General features: G+C 37.0%; 11 protein-coding genes and 1 pseudogene across 13 annotated transcripts; 5 read left to right on the top strand and 7 right to left on the bottom strand.

Moving 5' to 3' along the window:
* Positions 1 to 956: 956 nt before the first annotated feature.
* Positions 957 to 1,665, top strand: LOC110170529 (gamma-crystallin M3-like). Its single transcript, XM_020936183.2, has 3 exons — positions 957 to 983; positions 1,070 to 1,312; positions 1,390 to 1,665. Exons 1-3 carry the CDS (start codon positions 975 to 977, stop codon positions 1,663 to 1,665), a joined length of 528 nt encoding a protein of 175 aa, XP_020791842.2. The 5' UTR covers positions 957 to 974.
* Positions 1,666 to 2,756: 1,091 nt separating this feature from the next.
* On the top strand, positions 2,757 to 3,490 carry LOC110170531 (gamma-crystallin M3-like). Its single transcript, XM_020936185.2, has 3 exons — positions 2,757 to 2,792; positions 2,907 to 3,149; positions 3,218 to 3,490. The coding sequence occupies exons 1-3, from the start codon at positions 2,784 to 2,786 to the stop codon at positions 3,488 to 3,490; spliced, it is 525 nt and encodes a 174-aa protein (XP_020791844.1). The 5' UTR covers positions 2,757 to 2,783.
* Positions 3,491 to 5,399: 1,909 nt separating this feature from the next.
* LOC110170535 (gamma-crystallin M3-like) lies at positions 5,400 to 6,119 on the top strand. Its single transcript, XM_020936190.1, has 3 exons — positions 5,400 to 5,441; positions 5,526 to 5,768; positions 5,841 to 6,119. The coding sequence occupies exons 1-3, from the start codon at positions 5,409 to 5,411 to the stop codon at positions 6,117 to 6,119; spliced, it is 555 nt and encodes a 184-aa protein (XP_020791849.1). The 5' UTR covers positions 5,400 to 5,408.
* Positions 6,120 to 9,493: 3,374 nt separating this feature from the next.
* On the top strand, positions 9,494 to 10,337 carry LOC110170525 (gamma-crystallin M3-like). The gene is made up of 3 exons (XM_020936180.2): positions 9,494 to 9,532; positions 9,626 to 9,868; positions 10,062 to 10,337. The coding sequence occupies exons 1-3, from the start codon at positions 9,503 to 9,505 to the stop codon at positions 10,335 to 10,337; spliced, it is 549 nt and encodes a 182-aa protein (XP_020791839.2). The 5' UTR covers positions 9,494 to 9,502.
* Positions 10,338 to 12,023: 1,686 nt separating this feature from the next.
* Positions 12,024 to 12,738, top strand: LOC110170530 (gamma-crystallin M3-like). The gene is made up of 3 exons (XM_020936184.1): positions 12,024 to 12,050; positions 12,134 to 12,373; positions 12,460 to 12,738. The coding sequence occupies exons 1-3, from the start codon at positions 12,036 to 12,038 to the stop codon at positions 12,736 to 12,738; spliced, it is 534 nt and encodes a 177-aa protein (XP_020791843.1). The 5' UTR covers positions 12,024 to 12,035.
* Positions 12,739 to 13,438: 700 nt separating this feature from the next.
* On the bottom strand, positions 13,439 to 14,201 carry LOC110170522 (gamma-crystallin M1). Its single transcript, XM_020936177.2, has 3 exons — positions 14,119 to 14,201; positions 13,784 to 14,035; positions 13,439 to 13,714 (listed from the first exon to the last, which is right to left on the bottom strand). The coding sequence occupies exons 1-3, from the start codon at positions 14,125 to 14,127 to the stop codon at positions 13,439 to 13,441; spliced, it is 537 nt and encodes a 178-aa protein (XP_020791836.2). The 5' UTR covers positions 14,128 to 14,201.
* Positions 14,202 to 15,879: 1,678 nt separating this feature from the next.
* On the bottom strand, positions 15,880 to 16,607 carry LOC110170523 (gamma-crystallin M2-like). Of its 2 annotated transcripts, none has more exons than XM_020936178.1 (3): positions 16,587 to 16,607; positions 16,231 to 16,473; positions 15,880 to 16,152 (listed from the first exon to the last, which is right to left on the bottom strand). In XM_020936178.1, exons 1-3 carry the CDS (start codon positions 16,593 to 16,595, stop codon positions 15,880 to 15,882), a joined length of 525 nt encoding a protein of 174 aa, XP_020791837.1. In that variant the 5' UTR covers positions 16,596 to 16,607. The 2 variants fall into 2 exon arrangements, with proteins under 2 accessions (XP_020791837.1, XP_055004335.1); XM_055148360.1 differs by having other exon boundaries at positions 16,578 to 16,595.
* Positions 16,608 to 17,699: 1,092 nt separating this feature from the next.
* On the bottom strand, positions 17,700 to 19,812 carry LOC110170521 (gamma-crystallin M2-like). The gene is made up of 4 exons (XM_055148353.1): positions 19,780 to 19,812; positions 18,373 to 18,440; positions 18,060 to 18,302; positions 17,700 to 17,975 (listed from the first exon to the last, which is right to left on the bottom strand). The coding sequence occupies exons 2-4, from the start codon at positions 18,394 to 18,396 to the stop codon at positions 17,700 to 17,702; spliced, it is 543 nt and encodes a 180-aa protein (XP_055004328.1). The 5' UTR covers positions 18,397 to 18,440; positions 19,780 to 19,812.
* On the bottom strand, positions 19,721 to 20,500 carry si:dkey-57a22.14 (gamma-crystallin B). The gene is made up of 3 exons (XM_020936208.2): positions 20,492 to 20,500; positions 20,072 to 20,311; positions 19,721 to 19,993 (listed from the first exon to the last, which is right to left on the bottom strand). The coding sequence occupies exons 1-3, from the start codon at positions 20,498 to 20,500 to the stop codon at positions 19,721 to 19,723; spliced, it is 522 nt and encodes a 173-aa protein (XP_020791867.2).
* A 531-nt stretch (positions 20,501 to 21,031) lies between these two features.
* Positions 21,032 to 21,808, bottom strand: LOC110170532 (gamma-crystallin M2-like). Of its 2 annotated transcripts, none has more exons than XM_020936187.1 (3): positions 21,800 to 21,808; positions 21,468 to 21,710; positions 21,032 to 21,301 (listed from the first exon to the last, which is right to left on the bottom strand). In XM_020936187.1, exons 1-3 carry the CDS (start codon positions 21,806 to 21,808, stop codon positions 21,032 to 21,034), a joined length of 522 nt encoding a protein of 173 aa, XP_020791846.1. The 2 variants fall into 2 exon arrangements, with proteins under 2 accessions (XP_020791846.1, XP_055022880.1); XM_055166905.1 differs by having other exon boundaries at positions 21,471 to 21,710.
* Positions 21,809 to 22,304: 496 nt separating this feature from the next.
* On the bottom strand, positions 22,305 to 23,439 carry LOC110170519 (gamma-crystallin M2-like; annotated as a pseudogene).
* Positions 23,440 to 24,184: 745 nt separating this feature from the next.
* On the bottom strand, positions 24,185 to 25,487 carry LOC129412663 (uncharacterized protein C2orf80-like). The gene is made up of 8 exons (XM_055166993.1): positions 25,447 to 25,487; positions 25,285 to 25,366; positions 25,130 to 25,212; positions 24,981 to 25,062; positions 24,807 to 24,884; positions 24,640 to 24,727; positions 24,474 to 24,571; positions 24,185 to 24,253 (listed from the first exon to the last, which is right to left on the bottom strand). Exons 1-8 carry the CDS (start codon positions 25,485 to 25,487, stop codon positions 24,185 to 24,187), a joined length of 621 nt encoding a protein of 206 aa, XP_055022968.1.
* Between the last annotated feature and the right edge of the window lie 287 nt (positions 25,488 to 25,774).

Raw genomic sequence — 25,774 nt, 5'->3', positions numbered from 1 at the left:
AACATACATGGTATGTTATGCTGTAAACATGTCACATTGTAGGCATGGACTAATTCCCATTTATTGTCCCACATCTGCTCTCACAAATACCCTGCCATCACACAAATACACCCGCCATGCATAGCTGCCAAGATCATTCTCACATGGTAAATTGACACACAGTAATATGCCCATCAAACAGTAATTCTAAAGAGATCATGTATAATTTTATAGATAAATAAAGATACATTTAATTTAATTAAACATAATGTAATGTACTAAAAAGTGTGCATGCAAATTTATAATTTTTGCTTGTTTACATAGTATTTCGAGCTTTGTTCATAGTGTGTCCATGTATCTAATACATTGGTTTATTTGTTCTATATATATACTCATATACTGTAAACTATGCTGGTTCATACATGTGCTGATTTGAAAAGTATAATATAGTTGAATGCACTTTTTAATGCCCTTTCAGGTGCTTAAATATATCCATAGTATTTATTAAAAAGTTAAGTATGTTCTTCTGGTGGTTATTTGCAAACCAACATGGATAAAAGATCAATATCCCAAAACAAAAAACAAACATCCGCTTTGACTCTATGCTGTGGACACAAAGGACTTCCTGCATCACCTTAATATGACAGACAGCACCTTAAAGGTGTTCAATTGCAACTAAAATGTGTGATTCTCTTACTTAAAACATCATGGCATTGTTATATCTAATGACAGTAATGATAAAGTATACAACCTACCCCTAAATTGAATTAAATCTTTATTAGTTAATAAGTACTTTTAGGCTATAGCTAAAGGAATATTCGGTGTGGTATATGACTAAACAACTGTGTAGGCTTTCCTATGGTTGCTGGGTCAGGATTTTTAATAATGGTGGGGCACAGTCATTGTGTCTGGCTAGGTATAAATGAAGCATGTTCTGACAGAAATGTTATCAGTTTGAATCAGTTCTCTGAGAGACCTGCAAAACCACAATCAACATGGGCAAGGTAGGGATTAGTGACTGGTAATGCACCAATAAAATCTCTAATACATATAACATAACTGCATTAATATTATTATTTAATTTTTTCAGATTATCTTCTATGAGGACAGGAACTTCCAGGGGCGCTCCTATGAGTGCATGAGTGACTGCTCTGACATGTCCTCCTACCTGAGCAGGTGTCATTCCTGCAGGGTGGAGAGTGGCTGCTTCATGGTCTATGACCGACCCAACTACATGGGAAACCAGTATTTCATGAGGAGGGGCGAGTATGCTGACTACATGAGCATGATGGGAATGAGCGGTAGCATTAGATCTTGTCGTATGATCCAAATGGTAAGTGTAAAACAGAATTTTAAAAAATTAACGAAAACAAAACACATACAGTTCTTGTATGTCACACTGAACAACAGCACAGAGGCCAGTTCAGGATGAGGATCTACGAGAGGGAGAACTTTGGTGGTCAGATGCATGAGCTGATGGACGACTGTGATAACATCATGGACCGCTACCGTATGAACGACTGTATGTCCTGCCATGTGATGGACGGTCACTGGCTGATGTACGAGCAGCCTCACTACAGAGGCAGGATGATGTACTTCAGGCCTGGAGAGTACAGGAGCTTCAGAGAGATGGGCTGGAGTGGCTCAAGGTTCATGAGCATGAGACGCATCATGGACATGTGCTAAAAACACATTATCTGAATAAATGAATCACATTTCTTACCATCACTGTTTATGGACTTGATTTATTTTAAAAAATCATAATTATATCAAATATGTAATTGCTTAAATAAAAAATAAATGCATAAAAAATATATATATGGTCTGTCATTTTCCACAAGTTTAACATTTGCCTGTATAATAGGATATTGCTTGGTTACATAAACATGGTTTTATCTATTAGAACCTAAAAATAAATAAATAAATAAAAACTAAGATGAATACATAATTCTATTTTTTTATCTTTGAAAAACTGCCCACATGGATGTCCACTGTTTCACAACCAAACAAATAAGACAAAAATAATAAAAGACTTCCCACCATCCATGACTACACTAACAATGGCCCAAATTGCTCATACAAGTCCATGTGGTCGTTCAAAGTAAATAAAAAGACAAACCTAAAATGGTTCTTTATGCTATTACTTAATACTTATTTTATTTTACAGATCTTACAAGACAATCTAACTTGACCAGAAAACAAAAATCATCAGATGTTTATGTTATGTGGTGTCACACTGAGTAGGATTTTATTGAAGTTACATCTTGAAAACCCCAGCATGAGCGCTTTACATTTAGGTAGCTAATGATTGCAAAGATTGTCTCTTAGTGCTGAAACAATCAGCATTAGAAGATTACTTAATCCCATTACTGGGATTACTCCAAGTAGATACACTGATCCATGATAATTATTGTATTTATCTGAAAAATTAATAGGACACAATTAGTTGATATAACACTGTAATAGAGAGCAATCATGACCACACAAAGACTTACAATACAATACCCATAAAGGCTATTTACCATTTGTCTCTCTATATTGTAGTTTAAACATGTCCATTGTAGTGATTCTCCCATGGAAAGATCTATTGTAAAGTTTTCTAGGTGATCCAGTCACATGAAATTTTGACAAATGGCCCATGGCCCTCCATAGGCCTCAAATACATGTTGCTTGGTCAGGGGCTTTGCACAATGGAAGCTACAAATTCTTTGGTTTTGTCAGGTATAAAAGTAACAGTAAAAACACAGCCACTCACATTGTAACAGCCACACAGTCCTGTGAAGAACTTGCACACCACAGTAGCCATGGGAAAGGTAAGCAAAAGCCAGAGAAAAATTAGTTGAAATAATTCCATTTGAATTGGTATGAGAGTCAACTATCGTGGGGAATTCACTGATTCATAATGTTCATGTTTTCTCATATTTCAGATTATCTTCTATGAGGACAGGAACTTCCAGGGGCGCTCCTATGAGTGCATGAGTGACTGCTCTGACATGACCTCCTACCTGAGCAGGTGTCATTCCTGCAGGGTGGAGAGTGGCTGCTTCATGGTCTATGACCGTCCAAACTACATGGGAAACCAGTATTTCATGAGGAGGGGCGAGTATGCTGACTACATGAGCATGATGGGAATGAGGGACTGCATCAGATCCTGCCGTATGATCCCTATGGTATGTATTGTTCTGTAATTACATTCATCCCATATTCATATGACTAATAAAAAAACATTATGTTACAGCACAGAGGCCAGTTCAGGATGAGGATCTATGAGAGGGAGAACTTCGGAGGGCAGATGTATGAGCTGATGGATGACTGTGACAACATCATGGACCGCTACCGTATGAACGACTGTATGTCCTGCCATGTGATGGACGGCCACTGGCTGATGTACGAGCAGCCTCACTACAGAGGCAGGATGATGTACTTCAGGCCTGGAGAGTACAGGAGCTTCAGAGAGATGGGCTGGAGCGGCATGAGGTTCATGAGCATGAGACGCATCATGGACATGTAAAAACATCTATGTGTAACGTGTATATGCCTATACTGAATAAATCTTTTTAAGAAAACTTATCTTTTTTATCAATTCACCTGTGCATATGGAAGAAATAGCGATAGACTCATATATCATATATCAGTTGGCAGGTATATCACGCTGATATTTGCACTTCCGAGCACTTATTGGCCTTAAATTTCACACATTAAATTTTATTTCAGAATCTGAATAATTTGAAAACTTTGGTGTGAAGAGTTAACTACAGAAAACATAAATACACTACCGTAAATTTATGTTAAAAAAGGGCTGTGGGTGAGTTTGTAGTAAATTCAAATGACAATTTGGGGTAAATAATCAAAATTTACCCGACATATCAGACCAAAAGTATTGGTTGAACTTTTCAGGCACCAGTTTCTCTGGATTCCAAACAATCAGGCCATGAAAAATCTCATATTGCGCTACACGGAGGCATAACAGGAGCATTGCTGTCAGGTTATAAAGTACCACTATTACTAAATCAAACAAAACATAACCTAGAATAAACTTGTAGTATGATCTTCCTGAGTCAAATGGACTGTTGTAGATTGTTGAGACACTTGAAGAGTTGTCTTTATTTCTTATTTTTATTTTTTGCAGAATGTTCTAAAGCTCTGGAATAAAATCATTTTATTTGTTTTATTACTGGCTCTTAGAACTTGTAGCAATAATTCCAATGCTGACCTGAAGGCCTTGGATTGAGTTTAAGATCATAAACAAAAGAAGGGGCTTCCCATAGATATTCCATTACTTTCATTACTTATTTGAAGAAATACAAAGCAGTACAAGGCAGTTTGTATCATATGGACCATATTTGCAGATTTCTGCCAAGACAATAGCCAAAAAACAACCAGATTGGATTATACACTGAGAAATTTGCTGTTGGTAATTTTAATTCAAGTCAAGCAATGGCATACCAGAATAATTTACTACGACAGTTCTCCAGTATACTGTATAGATAAACATTTGTTTTGACATAGCTTGGCATTCAAGAAGAAACACAGCAGTATGTATGTCTGGCTTGTCAGTCTACCAAAACACAGTCCTAATATAATGTCCAAGTCACTACAAGTAAATTTGGCAAAAATAATTCTAAACCAAAAATATGTATTAATTTATTTATTTTCTCTTTTGCCTATATACTTTTCTTTTCATCATTGGGGTTTAAAAGAATCTGGAACATTGTTTTGTTCAACCGCACAACCTTTGGCACTCACATCAAATATCCATTAGTGTCCAGTCCACATAATGTTCAAGCAAGTTTTAAGTCTTTATTTCAACAAATTATGAACTATTTATATCAACAAGGTTATTGGTGTTCATTATTATACAGGTAATATATCCATCAACATTCTGTAGATCAGACAAAATATACAGTGCCAAAATCTACAAATTTAAGAGTGTATAAAATGAAGCAACCGTTAGTTTGTTTTTTGTAATACAGTTTGCCATTTGTCACTTGTTTGATGATTCATGAACATTACATACAGAAATTTAAAATGCAATGCCAAGTGCCAAGTGGTAGTCAATTAATCAATTAATAAAACTGAATATAAGGTATTAATTCACATTCAAATAAAACTCTTGATTGACTAAAAAAAATAAAAATTTCAGGAATTCTTTTATTGTAGTTTAAGTAAAATTTAGTTTGAGATCTACTTGTAAAACAACACAGTCAGTACAAAGGGTTTGTTAAAAACAATTACAATAATGTGAGAAAAAGCTTTTAAATTTTAAAGCGTGGTAGGTGCTGAAAATGCGGCTCCAATAGTAACATGCTGAATAAGGGTTTCTCTGAGGGGGGCCACTGACTCTTTGCGTGCCGCAATGTATAAAAGGAAAGGGTTAAACCAGGTAGAAGGTAGTAAAGCACAAGAGCAACAACTCACCCACAGCCAACATGAGCAATACAAGCATGAACATGAGGGGAAAGGTAATTTTAAATGCATTTTATGAGGACTTGGGAGATATATATATATATATATTGCATATGCTAACACCATGTTTTATCTTCCAGATCATTTTCTATGAGGAGCGTAATTTCCAAGGACGCTCCTATGAGTGCATGAGTGACTGCTCTGACATGACCTCCTACCTGAGCAGGTGTCATTCCTGCAGGGTGGAGAGTGGCTGTTTCATGGTCTATGACCGTCCAAACTACATGGGAAACCAGTATTTCATGAGGAGGGGCGAGTATGCTGACTACATGAGCATGATGGGAATGAGGGACTGCATCAGATCCTGCCGTATGATCCCTATGGTATGTATTGTTTTGTATTTACAGTCAACTACACAGATGCAAATGACTTTGATTGCTTTTTTTATATTACAGCACAGAGGAAACTACAGGATGAGGATCTATGAGAGGGAGAACTTTGGTGGTCAAATGTACGAGATGATGGATGACTGTGACAACATCATGGACCGCTACCGTATGAATGACTGTATGTCCTGCCATGTGATGGACGGCCACTGGCTGATGTACGAGCAGCCTCACTACAGAGGCAGGATGATGTACTTCAGGCCTGGAGAGTACAGGAGCTTCAGAGAGATGGGCTGGAGCGGCATGAGGTTCATGAGCATGAAACGCATCATGGATTCCTGCTACTAAATGTTCATATTGTATGTTCACTAGATGTACTTAGCAACAAATAAAAAGCTTTTTTTCCCCGAAGACTTTAGTTAAAATGTAAAATGTTTGCCACATTTAGGAAACCCTTCCAGTGTTTGTTATCAAGAAGCCTTCATTCTACTGTTCCATGCTTGAGTTGTAATGCATTTTCAGTGGATGGAGCATTGGCCTCATTAACGTTATTGATTAACACAAAAATGATGCATACATGCCATCAACCAGATAATACACATTTCTTAAATCTAACATTTTGCTGGACAGTAATACACCAAAAATAATCCACTGTAATTCCTGCATACATTAGTAAACTAGAAACTGGAAGTTAAGACTATTATCACTCATAGGAAAAAGTAATATGAAACAACCATTTGCCTGCACTGTCTACAAACAACAAAATACATGTTTTTATGTTGCGTTAATATCAGTACCAAGCTGTGCAAAACTATATGAGAGACCACAATAATGTCACATCCATCTGCGGCAGCCTCAATGTTGGCAAAAAAGACAACACAGGGAATGGAGGTGCCTGCTGGTTGCACTATATCGCAAAATCACCAGATCTTATGTCGCTATCAAATGTTACATGGACTGTGGCTGGGGCTGAAGACAGCAGGGGATTGGTTAAGTGTTTTAGAATTTTAGAACATTCTAGGGAAGTATTAACTCTAGATTCACTCCAGAGAAGTTGGCGGCTGCCTAGTACAGTGAGTGGTCACACCAGCCTCTGTAGACATTGTTGTTCTAACACTGTCACTAGGACTGTCCATGCTTACAGTTACTGGGTATATACTGTAGTTATATAGAGTGTTGAGTGAATGAATAATGAACTGTAAAGCGCTTTGGGTATCTTGAAAGGCGTTATACAGATGCAATGATTAATTTATTATATTCAGGTTCTCTACTACATATAGTATATAACACATATATTCACATCCATTGGTAATAAAATACTTGTACTCTTTACAAATGGATTGTTTATTATAAAAAATCCATATGCGTGGATATCTGACATAATAAAAGAACACTTACCAAAGATTCTGTCTCACTGATAGTAGAGCTCTCTGTTTCAGTTAACATAAAACCATAGACTCTATGAATGGACATAGTTAACCTGCTAGCATTTTAGTCTTAAAATGTTCGTATTAACCCAATCTACATGTTCCTGGGTTTTATTTCACTAATTTGTCTGTAAATCAACTCCTACACTGTAAAATCTAACACTAGGGTTAACTTGCATCCAGCTAGTTTACTTTACTCACAACTCTGAATTTATGGATCTTTATGATTGTGGAAAAGTAACAGTTACTTTCAGGGAGAAAAAAAGCACATTACCTGTCAATTAGACTAAGGTCAACTTCAAGAATAAGACAATGAACTTCAATAGTGACGTATTATTGCCAAGAGTCCAGCTCCATTTCCCAGTCTGTTCCAGTCCTCCTTTTGCTACCTTCCTGTTTTTCCTACAGCTGCCATTCATTCCCTAATCTTCCCAGGCAGTCTCAATCATCCCTCTGTACATTCAGTCCGCACTAGATTACATCTGTACACCTGTTTTGGGTCTTCCAGCATTTTTTGAGACCTAAATGCGGGTGGTCTTGGTTGAGTTGACATGGAATGACCAATCTATATTGTTTTATTGTTACACATGTTAGTGTGTTTTGAATTTAAGCTGAACAAAAGTTTTGCCATGTTTTTTCAAAGACTAATAAATAGTCAAATCCTTGTGTACCTGATGAAGATCTAAACAGCATTAATGTAGAATAGAACCTTTTTTGTGCATATGCATTTAGTTACTCAATTCAAGGCAATCAGTTTCCATGTAAGATTTACCTACTCTTAAAGTAAAGGTTATTACATATTTCAGATTTGAGAAGCTGACTGTTTAGTTGGCACAGCTTCACAACATGAGTTCTAAGAATGAAAACTAAAGTAATCTTAACTTGCTGTACATGTTAGATGAAAGAGGAGTTTACTGTGCACTACACTGAGGAATTACTTGTAAGCTCAGCTTTAGATTCACTTTCCACTTTAGTTAGATTTTTCAAAGCAATCGAATTCCAAGATATTTTCAAGTAAGGTCTACTTTTTTACAGTGTAGTAACATTCAGAAGAGCAAATATTACACAAATTACAGATTAGTGCTTTGCTCTTTGATTATCCAAAAATCTGTGCTGTTTTTTGTGCTCTGCATATCTTTTTCCATGTAAGCTGCCATGTTTGTTTTGCCACAACCAGACCATGCCTCTCTCTGACTGGTTAATCCTTAATCCACTCGTCAATCACCAGACCCACTCGTCTTTGTAAAGTTTAATCAAGGCGTGTTTTTTTTTTTTTTTTTGTACAGATTGATATCTTCTGGTCATATCCTTTCCATTTTATGCCAGGACAGTCCCAGTTTTGAGCCCCGTGTCCCATCTCCCAGTAGATTTATTAAAAACAATCAACTTGTCCCCAAAGAAATTTTCAGGTGTCCATATTTTTGACGAATCTGACACCCGCCAACAGTTAAGGAGGAAATATACTGTAATTTGTTAAAATTAAAAAAGTTAAAATACAAAAAAATGCACCAAAAGATGTCCCTCAGATCATATACTGATCCACAAGTGAGTCGAGAATGGATTACGTTACATGCTCTTTTCACAATTTAATTTATGACAACCATCCCAATCTGGGAATATCATTTTTTTGAATTTTGAAAATCTGATCACACAATGGTACTCTGTAATCACACACATACAGGGTAAACAATCATGTGACATCACAAGTAGTGGAGAAAAATTAGCTATGTCTCACATATTTCTCACTAAGTCTCATATTATTATGGCAGACAAAAATATAAAAGCTTATCTGAAAATTGGAAGCACAGTATTTCTATTATTCTACAATAAATACATAACCTGAGATTTTAATACAGTTTAAAATATTGGTACATCCCAGTTCTCAAGCAATTTCACAATTTGGTAAGGGCAAACTTTGGGAAGGGCAATAATATGTCAAAGACAGCTGAAACTTTTGGAATACCGCATGTTCTTATTTGCACCAATTGTATTTCAGCACATAGCCTGAAGTCCAAGCTTTTGTGATGCACTCACTACATGCGTCTAGAATTAGTACAGTCTATAGTTCCCCCAAATTTTGTTATTTAGTTGAGGTGCAACTTTTTTATGATGCAGTCATGTGATTTACACTGTAACATGCTAACAGTAGAGTCTATTGCACTCTATACCATGTTGCTTGGTCAGGTATTTATACAAAGGGGGCCCACAGACTGTATAGCATTTGGTGAGGTATAAAGGCAAGGGTTAACACAGAGAGGACAGTGCAGCAGTAGCGGTAGCAACAGCAGCAGCTCAACTGTAACAATGTCCACCACAGACATGAGCATGGGCAAGGTAAAATCTTTTTGCAGTATTTTCTCTGTACAACATGCAGTATTTAATGTTAACTGTACTGATTCATAATGCTCATGTTTTCTCTTATTTCAGATCATCTTCTATGAGGACAGGAACTTCCAGGGGCGCTCCTATGAGTGCATGAGTGACTGTGCTGACATGTCCTCCTACCTGAGCAGGTGTCACTCCTGCAGGGTGGAGAGTGGCTGCTTCATGGTCTATGACCGTCCCAACTACATGGGAAATCAGTATTTCATGAGGAGAGGCGAGTATGCTGACTACATGAGCATGATGGGAATGAGTGGTGGAATCAGGTCTTGCCGTATGATTCCTATGGTAAGTATAAGCAACAAAAACTAAACAGAATAGAAATGTATATCCCTTCTTATCTGTTAAGTTAAACAGAAATATGATACCCAGACAGTAGGGCAAAGGGAACCATAAAGTAGAGATTTGATTTTTACAACATTCTTAATTATTAAAAATGTATTACATTTATTGAAAACTAATACAAAATATCAACTTACAGTACAGAGGCCAGTTCAGGATGAGGATCTATGAGAGGGAGAACTTCGGAGGTCAGATGCACGAGCTGATGAATGACTGTGACAACATCATGGACCGCTACCGTATGAACGACTGTATGTCCTGCCATGTGATGGATGGCCACTGGCTGATGTACGAGCAGCCTCACTACAGAGGCAGGATGATGTACTTCAGGCCTGGAGAGTACAGGAGCTTCAGAGAGATGGGCTGGAGCGGCTCGAGGTTCATGAGCATGAGACGCATCATGGACATGTGCTAACTGCTAATTGTTCAAGAGCAAAAAATATAATAAAATAAAATTTCTTTGTTCTCTACTCTTTGTCTTCTCCAGCTAAGTAATAACACTGATATAAGTGATGAATAAAGGAAAATTATTGCAACTATAAATATTGTTCATTTCCTCCTATACAACATAAAAGCATTACAAATGTTGGCTCATTATAATAATGTTCAGTGGTTCGCTAACATTTACTACCATCACTAGTACCCACACAGTTGCATGATTCCATGTAGACCACAATACATTTCCTTCTCTCATTCTTCTACTCTTGTGAGAGGCTATGTCAGCTTCACCGAAAGTGTTCTTGTTTTTAACATGTGTTTAGTTGTGACAGTGGCTAACAAGAACAGCATTGTAAAGAATGCAGGAAAAAGAATTGGCAAAGAACAAGAAAAAATGCTTTATGAGTCAGCAATTTACAGGATGGGTAAGTCTATTATCAGTGATGCTGAGCATCCTCTGTGGGATGAATAAAAATAAGTGCCATTTAGGTGTTTATACAAAAACGCCTTTAGCAACAAACACGGTGTACAAAGGCTAATTTGTGCCAGTTGCAGTCAGTTTGTTAAATAAGCACTAATGAATGTGTACAGCAACATATTTTTATGCAGCAGACTTATTATTCATTGTAAAGCTTTGATGGAATGAACAATGGGATGGTGAACCAAAGACATTTCCACTAAGTTGAAAAAATTAAGTTTAATTTAAATAAAACTAAAAACAAAATAATTAATAACTATATATTTTAGTATCCCAATAATGGTTATCAGATGATAATCATGATAATCAGATGATAATGGTTCAGTAATTCATCTGAAATAGGCTCAAAAGGAAGCATGGGCAATATGGCAAAATAATGTATCACTCCCCCCCCTCATTATTCTATCAGAATATTCAAATTTTATTCTTGTTAAAAATAAATAAAATGGTTTTCAATAATAATGTCATCAACATAAAAAAAAAAAAACAATTTTGATCAATGTAATTTAATACAAAAAAGGTTCAATTTATTCCTCCAAAATCTGAACTACAAACATTTTAATATCTTAAGTAAAATGTCCCAAGTGAATTAAAGCCCATTTGAAATTATTGGAATTTTATTGAAATATAATGTAATTAATTACATGTCTGATTCAACTTTCAGGGAAGTACTCATTTACATGTTATTGGTTAGGGATGCAGAATTATGATGAAAAACATCAAATGAGCATGTTGGTGTCCATTAGATGGCTACTAATATATAGATTATTGGTTATTATTCAGACTGGTAGAAGTAACAAGTTGAAGATTCCAAAAGAAATGAGCAAAAACGCAAAAAGCATAAGCCTAACATTAAAAATGTACATATTTTGGAGCCAGACTTAAACACATGTAGCAGTATTTTGGGACAGTAGTATGGAACATATTTGTCATATAGTAAAAAGTAATGTGTTATTCATCATCAATGAAAAAAACGCACGTGGGCCTCAGCTGACAAATGCAACCACTGCAAATCATGGAGTGTATAAGGTCACTTTGAATCGAACAGTATGTGGGGCCTCTGTTCTAGGTTGCTCTGTCAGGAATTTGAACAATGGGTCATGCATCCTTTGGGTGTGGGGTCTGGTATAAAAGCAACCAGTGGGTATCGGGGTAACTGTGCAGTCATTTAGAGCCAAAACAATTATAACTTCAGCCATGACAATGGGCAAGGTGTGTACTATCTGACATTCTCTAGAAATAAAAAATACAAATAAGTTTATAAATGCAATTTAATATTTCCTTGGCTTTTTCAGATCATCTTCTACGAGGACAGGAACTTCCAGGGACGTTCCTATGAGACGAGCAGTGATTGTGCCGATATGTCCACCTATCTGAGCAGGTGTCACTCCTGCAGGGTGGAGAGCGGTTGCTTTATGGTCTATGACCGCACAAACTACATGGGAAATCAGTTTTTTGTAAGGAGGGGAGAGTACTCTGACTACCAGCGTATGGGCATGAGTGATTGCATCAGGTCTTGTCGCACAATCCCAATGGTACAGTAAATCAGTCTTCTTCAAAATTAAGTAATTAAGAAAGTAAAACAAAATGTAAACTTCTACTGTTTTTTTTTCACATATAGCACAGAGGCCAGTTCAGGATGAGAATCTACGAGAGGGAGAACTTTGGTGGTCAGATGCACGAGCTGATGGACGACTGTGACAACATGATGGACCGCTACCGTATGAACGACTGTATGTCCTGCCATGTGATGGACGGCCACTGGCTGATGTACGAGCAGCCTCACTACAGAGGCAGGATGATGTACTTCAGGCCTGGAGAGTACAGGAGCTTCAGAGAGATGGGCTGGAGCGGCATGAGGTTCATGAGCATGAGACGCATCATGGATTCCTGTTATTAAAATTTTGATGTACACCAAACAGCAAATAAAATCCAGTTATTCCCATTATCTGCCCTTGCATTTATTAAACTGTGTAAATCCTACTGTATGTTAATTTACAGACAATTCCATTAAAAGAGATTATATAATTTATTGATTACCTAATATTATTGTAATAAATTACTGCATTTCAGTTACAGATTAGTTCAAATAAATGAAAAAGGCACAATAAAAACAGGCACATTTATGTACATAGATTCTTGTGGTTAATTTGTTTTTATTCAGTTAATTAAAATGTATACATTTTTGAAAAGTTTGAAAGCCAAGTCCTCTTGATTATAAAATATGCCTATCTGAAAAGTGAAACTATGACTAAATACATTTTTAGAAATTATACAAAATAGAAAGGCCCTGTATATCCCACAAAATTGTGATCTCACAGATGTATTGTATAACTGAATGTTTTACTGAAATTAATGTGTTGTTGTTTTTTTGTTTAGTTTTTTTCTTTTGCCTCAATTTTAGGCAAGAACACAACAAAATAGAGATTGAATTTTTTGGCCCATAGGTTTATGCTTATTATATTAGTGATACTTAAATTAATGAATAATGAATCAAATAATCTGGGATATTTATGTTGACACAATTAAATAATAGTAAAAAGGAATCCCACAAGATAATGAATTATACATGATTTTATTCAAATAAGTATAACACAAGCTTAACACATATCAGTGATACGCCTCATGCTCATGAACCTCATTCCACTCATTCCCATGTTCATGAAGCTTCTGTACTCTCCAGGCCTGAAGTACATCATCCTGCCTCTGTAGTGAGGCTGCTCGTACATCAGCCAGTGGCCGTCCATCACATGGCAGGACATGCAGTCGTTCATACGATACCGGTCTTGGATGCTATCACAGTCATCCATCAGCTCATACATCTGGCCACCAAAGTTCTCCCTCTCATAGATCCTCATCCTGAAAGAACCTCTGTGCTGTAAAAGAAAATTTTTGTTCAATAAAAAGTATTTACAATAATGATTAAAAGTGAGTTAGCATCTTACATAGGGGATCATTCTGCAAGATCTAATGGAGTCAAACATCATGCCCATGCTCATCATGCGCTGCATGTCATGATACTCTCCTCTTCTCATGAAAAACTGCATGCCCATGTAGTTGGGACGCTCGTAGACCATGAAGCAGCCACTCTCCACCCTGCAAGATTGACACCTGCTCAGGTAGGAGGACATGTCAGAGCAGTCACTCACACACTCATAAGAGCGCCCCTGGAAGTTCCTGTCCTCATAGAAGATAATCTGAAAGATATGATTTACAAAAAAATTGTAAGAATGCTTAATATTAATATGAATAATATTAAAAGAGAGAGCATAAATGTTACCTTGCCCATGGTGCTGTTTGAGAATGTCCCCAGTAGATGGTTCAACTTGCTCTACCAACATCATGATACCCCAGCCTTTTTATACAAAATCCTAGGGGCCATGATGTGTTGTTATTCAAATGTACAAAGCTGATGAATTAGCAGTATGACTTTTGCTGAACGAGGCTTATAAATGTGTAACAATGCATCTCTCTCCATACATTTCTGGCAGCAGTCATCTGTATTGTCTATTACAGCAATGAGCTTTGTGTGTTTTCTATTCTCAGTGAGAAGGTTCGTCGTCATGTACTGTACAGTCTGATGACTGCTGATGGATAGCTTGTAACAGTTCTCCCAAATCTAAAAAAATGAAAGTTAAATTCTTGAGTGTTCCAGTAATAAAAAAGAAGACATCAGTGACATACAAAGGTTAATTACAGAGGAGAGTTTGTACATGACTTTACATTATACACACCATATGTGGGAAAAAAAAGCCTAAGCGGATTAGTTTATTAAATAGGCTAAACTTACTAACACTAATTAAAAACATACACATATTAAACTATCACAATATAATGGACCTCCATGATAAAGTGTTTATAATAGTAGTAGTAATAATAATAAACTAGAAAAATAAGTGTCATATAAGCTATATAGAGTGGTAGCCATATATATAGCTAGTCATAATTTATTCATACTGGTAAAGTGGTAGCTTAGTTTAGCTTAGGTTTTTTAATTCGTTAATTATCAACTAACATTGAATGTGTACTTACCTTAGCATATACTGAGAGGAACACGATGAAAACCAATCGGATTTAATACTTAGACAGGACCGCAAATCCGAATTAACGACAGTTAATTAAGATAATACGTTAGCCTGATTAGCCTGCATAGAAGTCATGATTAGCTCGGGCAATGGTCGTGGTCGTGCAGCACATGAGATTTTCACGTTTACCCACAATTAACATTACCCACCTGATATACAGCTACATGTAGAAACCTTGGCTTATGGACCGATGATTGTGCTGTTGCTGATTTCTCTTACAGTCCTGGAGAAGGTCGAAGCAATATTCCCCTAGCGTTAGCTGGAGAAAGTTAGAATAAGAATAAATAAAACGCGAATAACCTATCGGTCTATTAATGAAGCAACATTTGCGAAATTACTGTATAGTCATACAGAGAAGATTTTGCTAGCCAACAGCTCAGACAACGCTATACAAACTAGCAAAAGCTGGAAAATAATAAAAACTGTCAAATAGACCCGGTGTGTGAGTTATGGTCAGATGGACATTTTAATTGGATTTGAAGCTAAAGCAGCAGCCTATTAGTATTAGTTATAGTATTAGTATTAGTATTAGTATTAGCATTAGTATTAGTATTGGTATTAGTATTAGTATTAGTATTAGTATTAGTATTAGTATTAGCATTAGTATTAGAATTGGTATTAGTATTAGTATATGCTATTATTACTAACTTCATTAAATTGCGTGGGCATGTGGTAATGCTACTCATGCATTTTTTGAAAAATTTCTAAAAGATCAGACAGTGGGTTAATGCTAAATGAATAATATTAGATAGCCTATTATTAAGCAAAGTTTAGCCTTTTGAAAAATATAGTTTTATTTTGTTGCTTATAAATTCACATGACTTGCAGTTTTGTTGGAGGATATTGTAGATTACTTTAAATTATAAATGAAAAACAACACTTTGACAAAGAGTTTAAAAATTCAACATCTTTAATAAACAAAATGTTTTATATTTACAGCAGGATTTGCTTAATGGCTAAAATTCTGTGACCCTCCGGAAGGACCCCACAATGGCACAGGTGGCACACCAGTCACGGTACCTCCTGTACTCCCCAGGCCGAAGGAAGTATTGTCTGCCCCGGTAGTTGGGATACTCGTAGAAGATCCAGAAGCCATTCATTACGTTACTGGAGTAAACATGACGGTGATGGAAACGGTCAGACACACAAGGACAGTCATCCATGAACTCCATCATATGACCGCTGAAGTCTGGTTTCTCATAGATTCGCAATCTGTAGGAGCCACGATACTTTTTGGACAGAACAAATAAAACAAAATAAATATAAATGTACATGGATAATTGCACTGGTAAAAATTTGTTTCTCACCAATGGAATCATCCGACAAGAGCGAATACAGCTACTGAAACCCATCCATCTCTGATAGTCAGGGTATTCTCCTCTCCTCATGAAGTACTGGTGGCCCATAAAGTTGGGGCGCTCATAGATCATGAAGCAGCCACTCTCAACCCGGATGGAGTTGCAGCGGCTGAAGTACGAGTGAAGATCTGTGCAGTCATTGCTGCACTCATAGCTCCGGCCTTGGAAGTTCTTGTCCTCGTAAAAAATGATCTGATGAAAAAAATATCAAGTAAGAAATTTACTAATACCTATATTTCTCACATTAAACTAAAACAATTTATTGAGTGTACACCTCATCTAAATAGAGAGAAAACTGTACTCACCTTGCCCATGGTCTCCGATGGAGAGATTCCCCATGTTTTCAGGGCTTTTTATACTACCTCTTCACAAACAAAGCATTGTTATTCAAATTGTCCCTCATAGTTATAACTGAAGGCTACTGGCACATGTTTACCTTTTTGTTAGAGCACAACATTGGGGCAAAAATATGGATTTGTACTTGGGGAAAAAAGATAAATAATTAACTGGTTTGGTGTTTTGACATGCATGGACAAAGGAAAACACTAGTATGGTATCCACACATCCAGGGGACAATAGCTCAGAACAATATGGAACAACCCTCCAGCATTAAATAAGTTGTGTAGCAGAGCAGGAAGCCACTCTCAGTCCACAGCCCTGCTTTGGCAAACCACGTATGCAAATAAGTAAGTGGGCGACACTCCCTGTTTGTAGGTCTCTTTGAAAGAAAAGGTTTTATTATATTTAATTGTTATGTTTCAACACTATAAGTATTATAAAATACTGTTAAAATGCCAAAAGGATATGTTAAGAGGTACATAAGTATGATTGTGAAAGTGTGGGATTACAATGAACTTTAAATGTAAAATTACAAATAAAATGTTTAAATAATGATAAGAGGCAATAACATAATAATATTATACCATTTTATTGTGTATTGTCTCTTACGTTGGTTAATCAGCATTATGTAAATTATATGAGAGGATAATGACATTTCTGATGGAATGGTCCTTCTAAGTGAAAGTGTGTAAGAAAACACTATACAGGAGTACATCGGAAAGAAACTTTAGGATGTTATCATGCTTTTAATTCAGGTTTGTATGCTTGACACTGATGCACAGAGAAACTGTGAAAGTAATATGGATAAATTCCACCCCATAAAGACAGCTAATCCCGAATGGGGCACAGAGAGAGAGCTGCTCTGTTATGGTTTGCGCTGGTATGTGTAAGCACAAGATCATAGTACTCAACACCTGACCAGTTACATAAAAAAGTGAAGTTATCATCATTTTGTGTTATTGTCAGTTTGATGTAATTTGATACAAATATGAGACCAGACAGAATCTTTACATTTATTAAGGATAGAGTTTATTGCTTGGACAAACAGAATAGAGAAAAGTTTGGCAATTACACAAACTTTAGTTGAAGTCAGTGATTCTTCTGATTGAGCCCACTCTTGGGCTTACGCCTCCCCAGTCGCTGTACCTTCTGTACTCTCCGGGTCGCAGGAAATACACTCTGCCTTTGTAGTTGGGTTGGTCATACAGCAGCCAGTAGCCATCCATAACATTACAGGAGTTGAAGTCAGACATGCTGAGCTGATCCTGGAGGTTTGGGCAATCATCCACCAGCTCATGCATCTGTCCAGACAAGTCAAAACGCTCATATAGCCTCAGCCTGTAGGAGCCACGGTGCTGGCACAGAACAATCACAAGGTTAATCATGAGCTATGCATGTATTTGTTCAAATAAAAAACAACAGAAAATGAGACATGGTACCTGGGGAATCATGCGGCATGATCGCACACAGTCATTAATGCCAATCACACGCTGGTTATCAGAATACTCTCCTCTTCTTAGGTAGTACTGGTTGCCCATGTAGTTGGGACGCTCATAGACCATAAAACAGCCACTCTCCACCCTGATAGAGTTACATCTGTTGAAGTAGGAGTGGAGATCTGCACAGTCACTGCTGCACTCATGAGAGCGCCCCTGGAAATTTCTGTCTTCATAGAAAATTATCTGGAAAAAGGAAACATTTGTTTAGTAAAATAGGAGCTTGCATACATTAATTTTTATCGTGTTTTTTCACCTTTCCCATGATGTGTTCTGTCATCAGATATTAGGCTAGTGTCCAGTGCAATGAGCCAAGCAAGAGTGCTTTATAGGAAAAAGGAAAAAAAGGCAGCACTGTGATTGCACAGCATAAAGTATTGTCATTCAAATATATCGCTCACAGGGATGATGGATCAGGGGTGGAGCGTAAGGCTTTGTATAAATTCTATGATGAGTTTTTGTTTTTTCTACAAGGTTCACAATTTCATCCACAAAATGCTACAATACACTGCTGAATGACACAAGCACATCTGATTATTAAAAAACACACAATTGTCTGAACAAAGACTAGTTGTTGCTGGGGTAAACTATCTTTATTTTTCTGTGTGATACTGTTTAGTATATTTAGACTGTAAATAAACAATACTAATAATTAAAAAAAATAATGTTTACAATTACATATACTTTATTTTTCAGGACAGAGCATTCTATTTTTCACATGCAACAATAGGAAAGTACAGAATGAATCTGAATTAATTGAGTAAAATCTGCTTCTGGGTACTTGTCACGACTTTTCTTTTTACAGTTACAGTGAACTAGGGATGGGCATTCGATGAAATTTTCTTAATCGATCGTCGGAAGAATTAACGATCGATTATCGATTAATCATTAACGTTTTTATATTAAAATGATCATCATTATTATCACTATCTGCACTACTAATCTGCATAAATAAATTCAACTTTACGACATATAAACCGTAACGACTCTAGAGCCACATCAATACGTTTGACATTATAATGTGTTTAATTCAGTTTTGCGCAACTCTCACAGAAACGAAACTTAAAACCGCATCGCTAATTTGCATAAACTCAGCGAAGATAAAACTCCAGCTCTTGTGTCGCTGATGCGGTCAACTTCTGTTGGATTAAAAGACATGATAAAGTGGAATACAGGTTAGTGTGACCAGATTTGCGTTTGTCAAAACCAGGACACCGTACGGGAGGTGGGTGGTGGGGACTCGTCATCGACATTGCGCGACTCTCACCTGGTAAACTTTTTCCCACTGGGCACCGAAACATATGTTCTTGCTTTATACACTGTGCACATGGACTCACACTTGTCCCGAACGCAACGGAAAGCGTGGAATTTCTTGTACAACTCATCGTTAAATACCCATTTGTGCTTCGGTACTCTGCAGACTGACCGAATGTTTGTGTCTGCTCGCTCCTTCTGATGCAGAGAGACACATGTACGGACCCCTGTTTGGTCACGCTACGCACAGCAACCTACATTCGGTTTGTCGATTAAAATTAACGTAATCGATGAAATTCTTAATGATCAATTATCGATTAATCATGCCCATCCCTACAGTGAACAGTTACTTAATCATTTGTAATGCGCTTGATGGAGCCCACCCTTGCAGTGCGACTACCCCACTCACTGAACCGCTTGTACTCTCCTGGCTGGATCAGGTACATCCTTCCACTGTAGTTTGGGTCCTCGTAGAAGAGCCAGTTGCCATCAGTCACATTACAGGAAAAAATGTCCTTGATATGGAAGCGGTCCATAACACTTGGACAGTCATCCTCCAAGTTCATTATTTGACCTCCAAATTCAATGCGCTCATATAGACGCATGTTAAAAGACCCTTGCTCCTGACAATCAAATATGCATGTTAATATACATCTGGGACTACACACCAACATCAAAAGTATAAAATCTAAAGTGCTTACAGTTGGGATGAAGCGACAAGAACTGACAGATTCAGAGGGCCCCAAGCTGTGAATGTCAGGGTAATCTCCACTCCTTAGGCAGTACTGATTCCCAGTGTAGTTGGGCCTTTCATAGATCATGAAACACCCACTTGTTACCCTAATGGATTTGCATTGGTTAAAAAAGCACATCAGATCAGGACAGTCTCCACTGCACTCATGATGATGTCCACAGAAGTCCTTTTCTTCAAAGAAGATTATCTGAAATCATAATCAGTTGTTTGCTATCAAATAAAATATCCAACTTGTCAATGCAACAAATACCTCCATAGACAAATCAGATTTAAAGATTATGATAAATATATAAGTGTTTTTAAGGCCTCTTTTACAAGAAGATTATAATAAAATTATAGGCTATGTATTAAAATCTGTAATATTTACCTTTCCCATTTTGTCCTCTTCACAGTGCATGTATCTCACTGGGTATGTCTCATTTACCTTTTAGCAGACTGTCATATATAGCCAGAATGTAAAATGCAGACTTTGCATTGTCATTCATGTTGTAATATTCAAGAATATGTACTGGGGTTGTTTTACAATAGGTGGATGTTATACCATTATACATCTTATTTATTGTCTCATATAAATATATAAATATAAAAAATATATATATATATATATATATATGTATATGTATGTATGTGTGTGTATATATATATATATATATATATATATATATATATATATATATATATATATATATATATATATACATATATATATATACACATATATATATATATATAAACCCACACACATGTATTATGCTATATATTATACTTATATATGAAAATAATAATAAGAGTAGGCCAGCCACATTCATAGATGAACAAAAGGTAATTTTAAGTGTAAATGTCATTTTATTTAGTGTGTGATATACAGCAAACAGGAGAAACTTTACTAAAATCGATTTTGCTGTCATTAGAGATCCATGAGACGTCTGATGGAGCCCATCCTGGAGCTGTTGCCACTCCATTCATTGAAGCTCTTGTACTGTCCAGGGCGCAGGTAGTAGTGGCGACCTCTGTAGTGGGGCTGCTCATACACCAGCCAGTGGCCCTCCACGTTACATGAGTTGAAATTGGACATATGGAAGCGGGTCATGAGGTTGGAGCAGTCATCTGCCAGCTCCATCATTGTGCCACCCATGTCAAAGTGCTCATATAGCCTAAGCCTGAAGGAACCACTGTGCTGAGAACAGATAAAGCACAAGTAAGTCTAGAAAATCTCTTTAAATTACATAGGCTTGTATGAGGATTAATTTTGTTTTCATTTTACTTTGAATAAAGGAGTTACTGAATATTTCCAATCAAAGTCCTTATCAGAGATGTTAGTCATACATTATAAGTAATCTTACCACAGGGATCATGCGGCAGGACCTGACACAGTCAGTCATTCCTGTCATGCTCATGTAGTCAGAGTATTCTCCTCTCCTCATGAAGTACTGATGTCCCATGTATCCAGGACGGTCATAGATCATGAACATGCCGCTCTCCACTCGAATGGATCGACAGCGGTCGAACATTGAGTGGAGGTCAGTGCAGTCATTCATGCACTCATAGTGACGACCTCCAAAGTTCCTGTCCTCATAGAAGATGATCTAAAAATAATCAGTGCAAATAGAGGGCAAATTGTCACAATTTGCAGTTGAGTATCAGATTTAAGGAGGAGCTGAGATGATTTTGTTACCTTTCCCATTTTGTCAGCTGTGTTGGTCAGTCAACTACACTGTGCTCATGTTTTGCATGTTTTATACCCTGACAACAGTTGCTAACTGTTTTGTCATTATAATGAGACCTGGTGTCAGCATGGACAGTACAGGAGTCTTCCCCTGTTTGTCCAGTTCTCTGTTTAGGGTCTACCTTCTAGCAAGAGCTACAACATAAGCTGCAACAATCACCATGCCTTCTTTGAATTTATACAGTTGTATACGTGTACACAATGTCATGTGTCTACTTGTACAATCCAATCCAAAGAAAAGTATCTTTTCTCATTATGATTTACAGACTTTTATTCATGAATTATATAGCATTTGCTGTAGTTAGTGCTCTAAAAGAATACATACAAGCACAAGAATAGTTTATGTGTTTATTTGCTCAATAAATGTGTCCAATAGTAAAATGTGCTTTTTTATAGTAGTTACTAGTCCACCACAAAATTTTGATTTATAATGAGCCTCAGTTGTAATTTCTGTTTAAAATTCTGTAATCCTGCGAAAGGAGCCGGTGGCAGCACAGGTGGCCCCCCAGTCACTGAACTTGCGGTACTCCCCTGGCCTCATGAAGTACTGCCGGCCCCTGTAGTTGGGGTGCTCATACAGGGTCCAGTATCCATCCATCACATTGCAGGAGTAGATCTCACGACTGCGGAAATGTTCTTGAACCGATTCGCAGTCTTCACTGAACTCCATCATCTGACCCTGGAAGTTTGGCCTCTCGTAGATACAGATGCGATAGGGCCCTTCACTTGTCTGGAGATATAAATGAATGCTCTTAAATTATAATTCTTATTCCTTAAAAATAATGGTGTTAGTATTGTTGTCACCAGTAATTGGTTAGGTTTTCAACACGAAGATAGAGCCATGTGTGTTTAAAGTCAAGCTTTACTCTATTTCACTTTGCCTCGCTGGTACAAGAACTTTTACTGATACACAAAACTTCTACTGCTCGTACCCATACCAGGCTACTGTATATGTATAACAATAAATTATAAATAAAACTTTAAACAAATTTAAAAACAAATAACTGTTTAATATACCCAATATCATGCATTATTTAGGATTTTCTGTGGTGAAATAATCATAATAATATAATCATAATAATCATTGGTGGAGGACTGCCACCAGTTGACATCACAAGCTGGAGTCAGATGTTGTGACCTTTCACCAGGGAAACAGCCAAAATATAGAGGATTCCACATATGTTTTTGAAACAACATAAGTTAGTCTAAGTAATTCTGACTCTCATCTTGCATATTTTTTCCAGACTACACTTTCCAACATAATATAATTCATCCCCTCACATTAAGCTTTATGATCAAGAAACACTCACATAGGAAAAGGTACGACAGGAGCGAATAGTATCATTGTAGCCCATCCAACGCTGATAGTCTGGATACTCTCCTCTGGTCAGGACATACTGGTACCCAGTGAAGTTGGGCTTCTCATACAGCACCCAGCAGCCACTCTCTACCTTTATGGAGTTACAGCGGCTGAAGTGTGGGTGCATGTCAGGGCAGTCCGTGTCACACTCATAGGAGCGACCCTGGAAGTTTCTGTCCTCATAAAAGATTATCTAGGCCAAGATGAAGTAAGAAAGTAAGACTACCATATGGAAAAATAATTTTGAGAAATAATTGACATACAACATAATGATATTATGCACCAGAAATGGATGAATACTGTAAAGATATAAAGAAACACAAAATAGTTTACCTTATTAAATCATGTAAAATCATACTTTCAATTATACAATAAAATATCAATTAGAGTTACATAAACTTTATAGCAAGCTAAATTGAAGTGCTATGTGGTTGCAAATGTAGTCTTACCTTGCTCATCCTGAAAGTGTGCTGAAGCCCGTACCCTGCACTAAATGGTGGACTCACAAAGCCACAAAACCACAGCCCTGTTATATAAACCTCAATCAAAAGGTTACAAGACCCCACATTAGCTGTTTTTTCAATGACGAGGGATTTACCAAGCTGGCACGACTGCCTAAAGTCCTGATTCAGGGCGTACAGTGGAAATCCCTGAATCATCAATGCAGAACTCACACTAAGCAAATTACTGACCCACTGAACCCATTTAATTGATATGGACATTTTATTCAGCTATGCATTATCAAGCAGATTAAAACTTTTCACACAGAAAGTCCAAGGTCATCACAAATCAATGTGTCCATTGTTGACACTTCAACACTGTGGTGGTTTTTAAACTAATTATAACAACAGCACTGGTTCTACAAACCAAAACAGAAAACAAGCACACCCTAAATGTGATATTTTGCTGCATTATTAGTATTCAACAAAATACATTTAAAGTATTTTGACTTGCTCTAAGTTTGGATGGTCCTCTCAGTCCTGAAGAGATTCTTGTGACCCTTCATAATTTTCAGTCCTTTCTTCGTGGTACTCACTGGTGTCCTGCAAACAAATACTGCAGTTATAGCCACTAGATGGCAGAAGGGTACTGCTACATTTAACAGGGTAATTGCTCTTGAGCAGGGATACCAAATGAAGAGCATCTTTGATGCAGCCCAGGAGGGGTGAATTGTATATTTCCACTTACACTTTTGCATCCAATAGAAGGTTTAGGCACCCATACTCTTCAGCATATCTGATGTGATAAAATGTGATAACCTACACTTAGGAATGACTGAGATGATGAGGAAGAAGATGATGGCCGAGTTGGAAGAGCATTAGCCTTGGCCTTCTCAGACAGCCATCGTTTCAACTTGTCATCTTAATAGGAGATTTCAAAAGTTGTTGAACTCAATTTAGGTGAATGTTACAGATACACTGTCACTCACTCTGCTTCTTCGAATGGTGTACAGCCTTGTAAGAGGAGAGCATAGCAAATGGATGGTACGACAATGTAAAAGGGTAAACAATTGCTGCCTAGGAATGAAACAAATGTTTAGGAAAATAACATACACAATTATCTTATAGTTTAAGCTAAATTAGACCTTTACTCTACCTTTGAATGCTCATTGGAGTAAGTAGCAGCGGGTTTACATTTGTATAGAGCCAGAATTTCTTCAACTGGCAGCTTATTCTGGAGAAGGCATGTCACATTAAAGAAAAAGAAACAAATAACATAACTTATGGCTGGTAAACATACATTTTGAACGTTTTAGACTATGGCACTCACCATAATCATGCCGGCAAAGGATGATAGGATCATAGCTTCTCTTTCCAAGTGATTTGGATAATGGGCAGCAGTTGTAGCTCCACTAAAAAATGTATTTTAGTTTACAGTTGTTTCACATTTGACAGCCACATTATTTAAAAGCTGCTTACAAAATGTCTCTGTCAAACACATACCGCCCCTCTTCTTTATTCAGCCACCAAAGAGCAACACTAATTGCAAGATCATAATGGGCCTGTAATCAACACAAAATCCAATTGATAATACATTGTAGTTTATCGAAGTGTAGTTATGTTATGTTTAATACCAGGTCATCCAGCATTGTGGCGGTCCCCTTCCCCTTTGGATCAAATGACTTCTCTCTAATTCTCTGCCCGATGTAGTCCCCACTGCATGTTAGGAAAAAAATTATAGACTACTCCAGCTATGACAAAAATGTCTATATCTTCTTATGTCATTTTAAACTCACAGAAGAACTTCAAGATCTCTTTTCAGCCTCCTTGCTCCCATTTTCTAAATTCGAAACATTAACTGAAAACAAAGCAGCCATATGAATGTGATCCAGAATCCAAAATTACAGTATCTGAATGACAAGCAAATTAATAAAAAAAAAAAAAAGCTTTACTCACCAAATAACTGCACTATAACTGACAGTGCACCTGACCATTGAAGGCATGGTTCGCTTTCTACATTGAATCTGGCTCACAAGCATTGCAGCCCTAAAGAAAAGAGTAATGTGGATCACAGGGCAGACTTCTCAGTTGCCAGTCTAAATTATTCATGACCAACCTCCTGTC

Source organism: Boleophthalmus pectinirostris, unplaced genomic scaffold (genome assembly GCF_026225935.1).
Source record: "Boleophthalmus pectinirostris isolate CB_2022bp ecotype Guang Dong unplaced genomic scaffold, ASM2622593v1 HiC_scaffold_1, whole genome shotgun sequence".
In the NCBI taxonomy this organism is placed as follows: Eukaryota; Metazoa; Chordata; class Actinopteri; order Gobiiformes; family Gobiidae; genus Boleophthalmus; species Boleophthalmus pectinirostris.
This window is presented reverse-complemented; position numbering and strand designations above follow the sequence as displayed.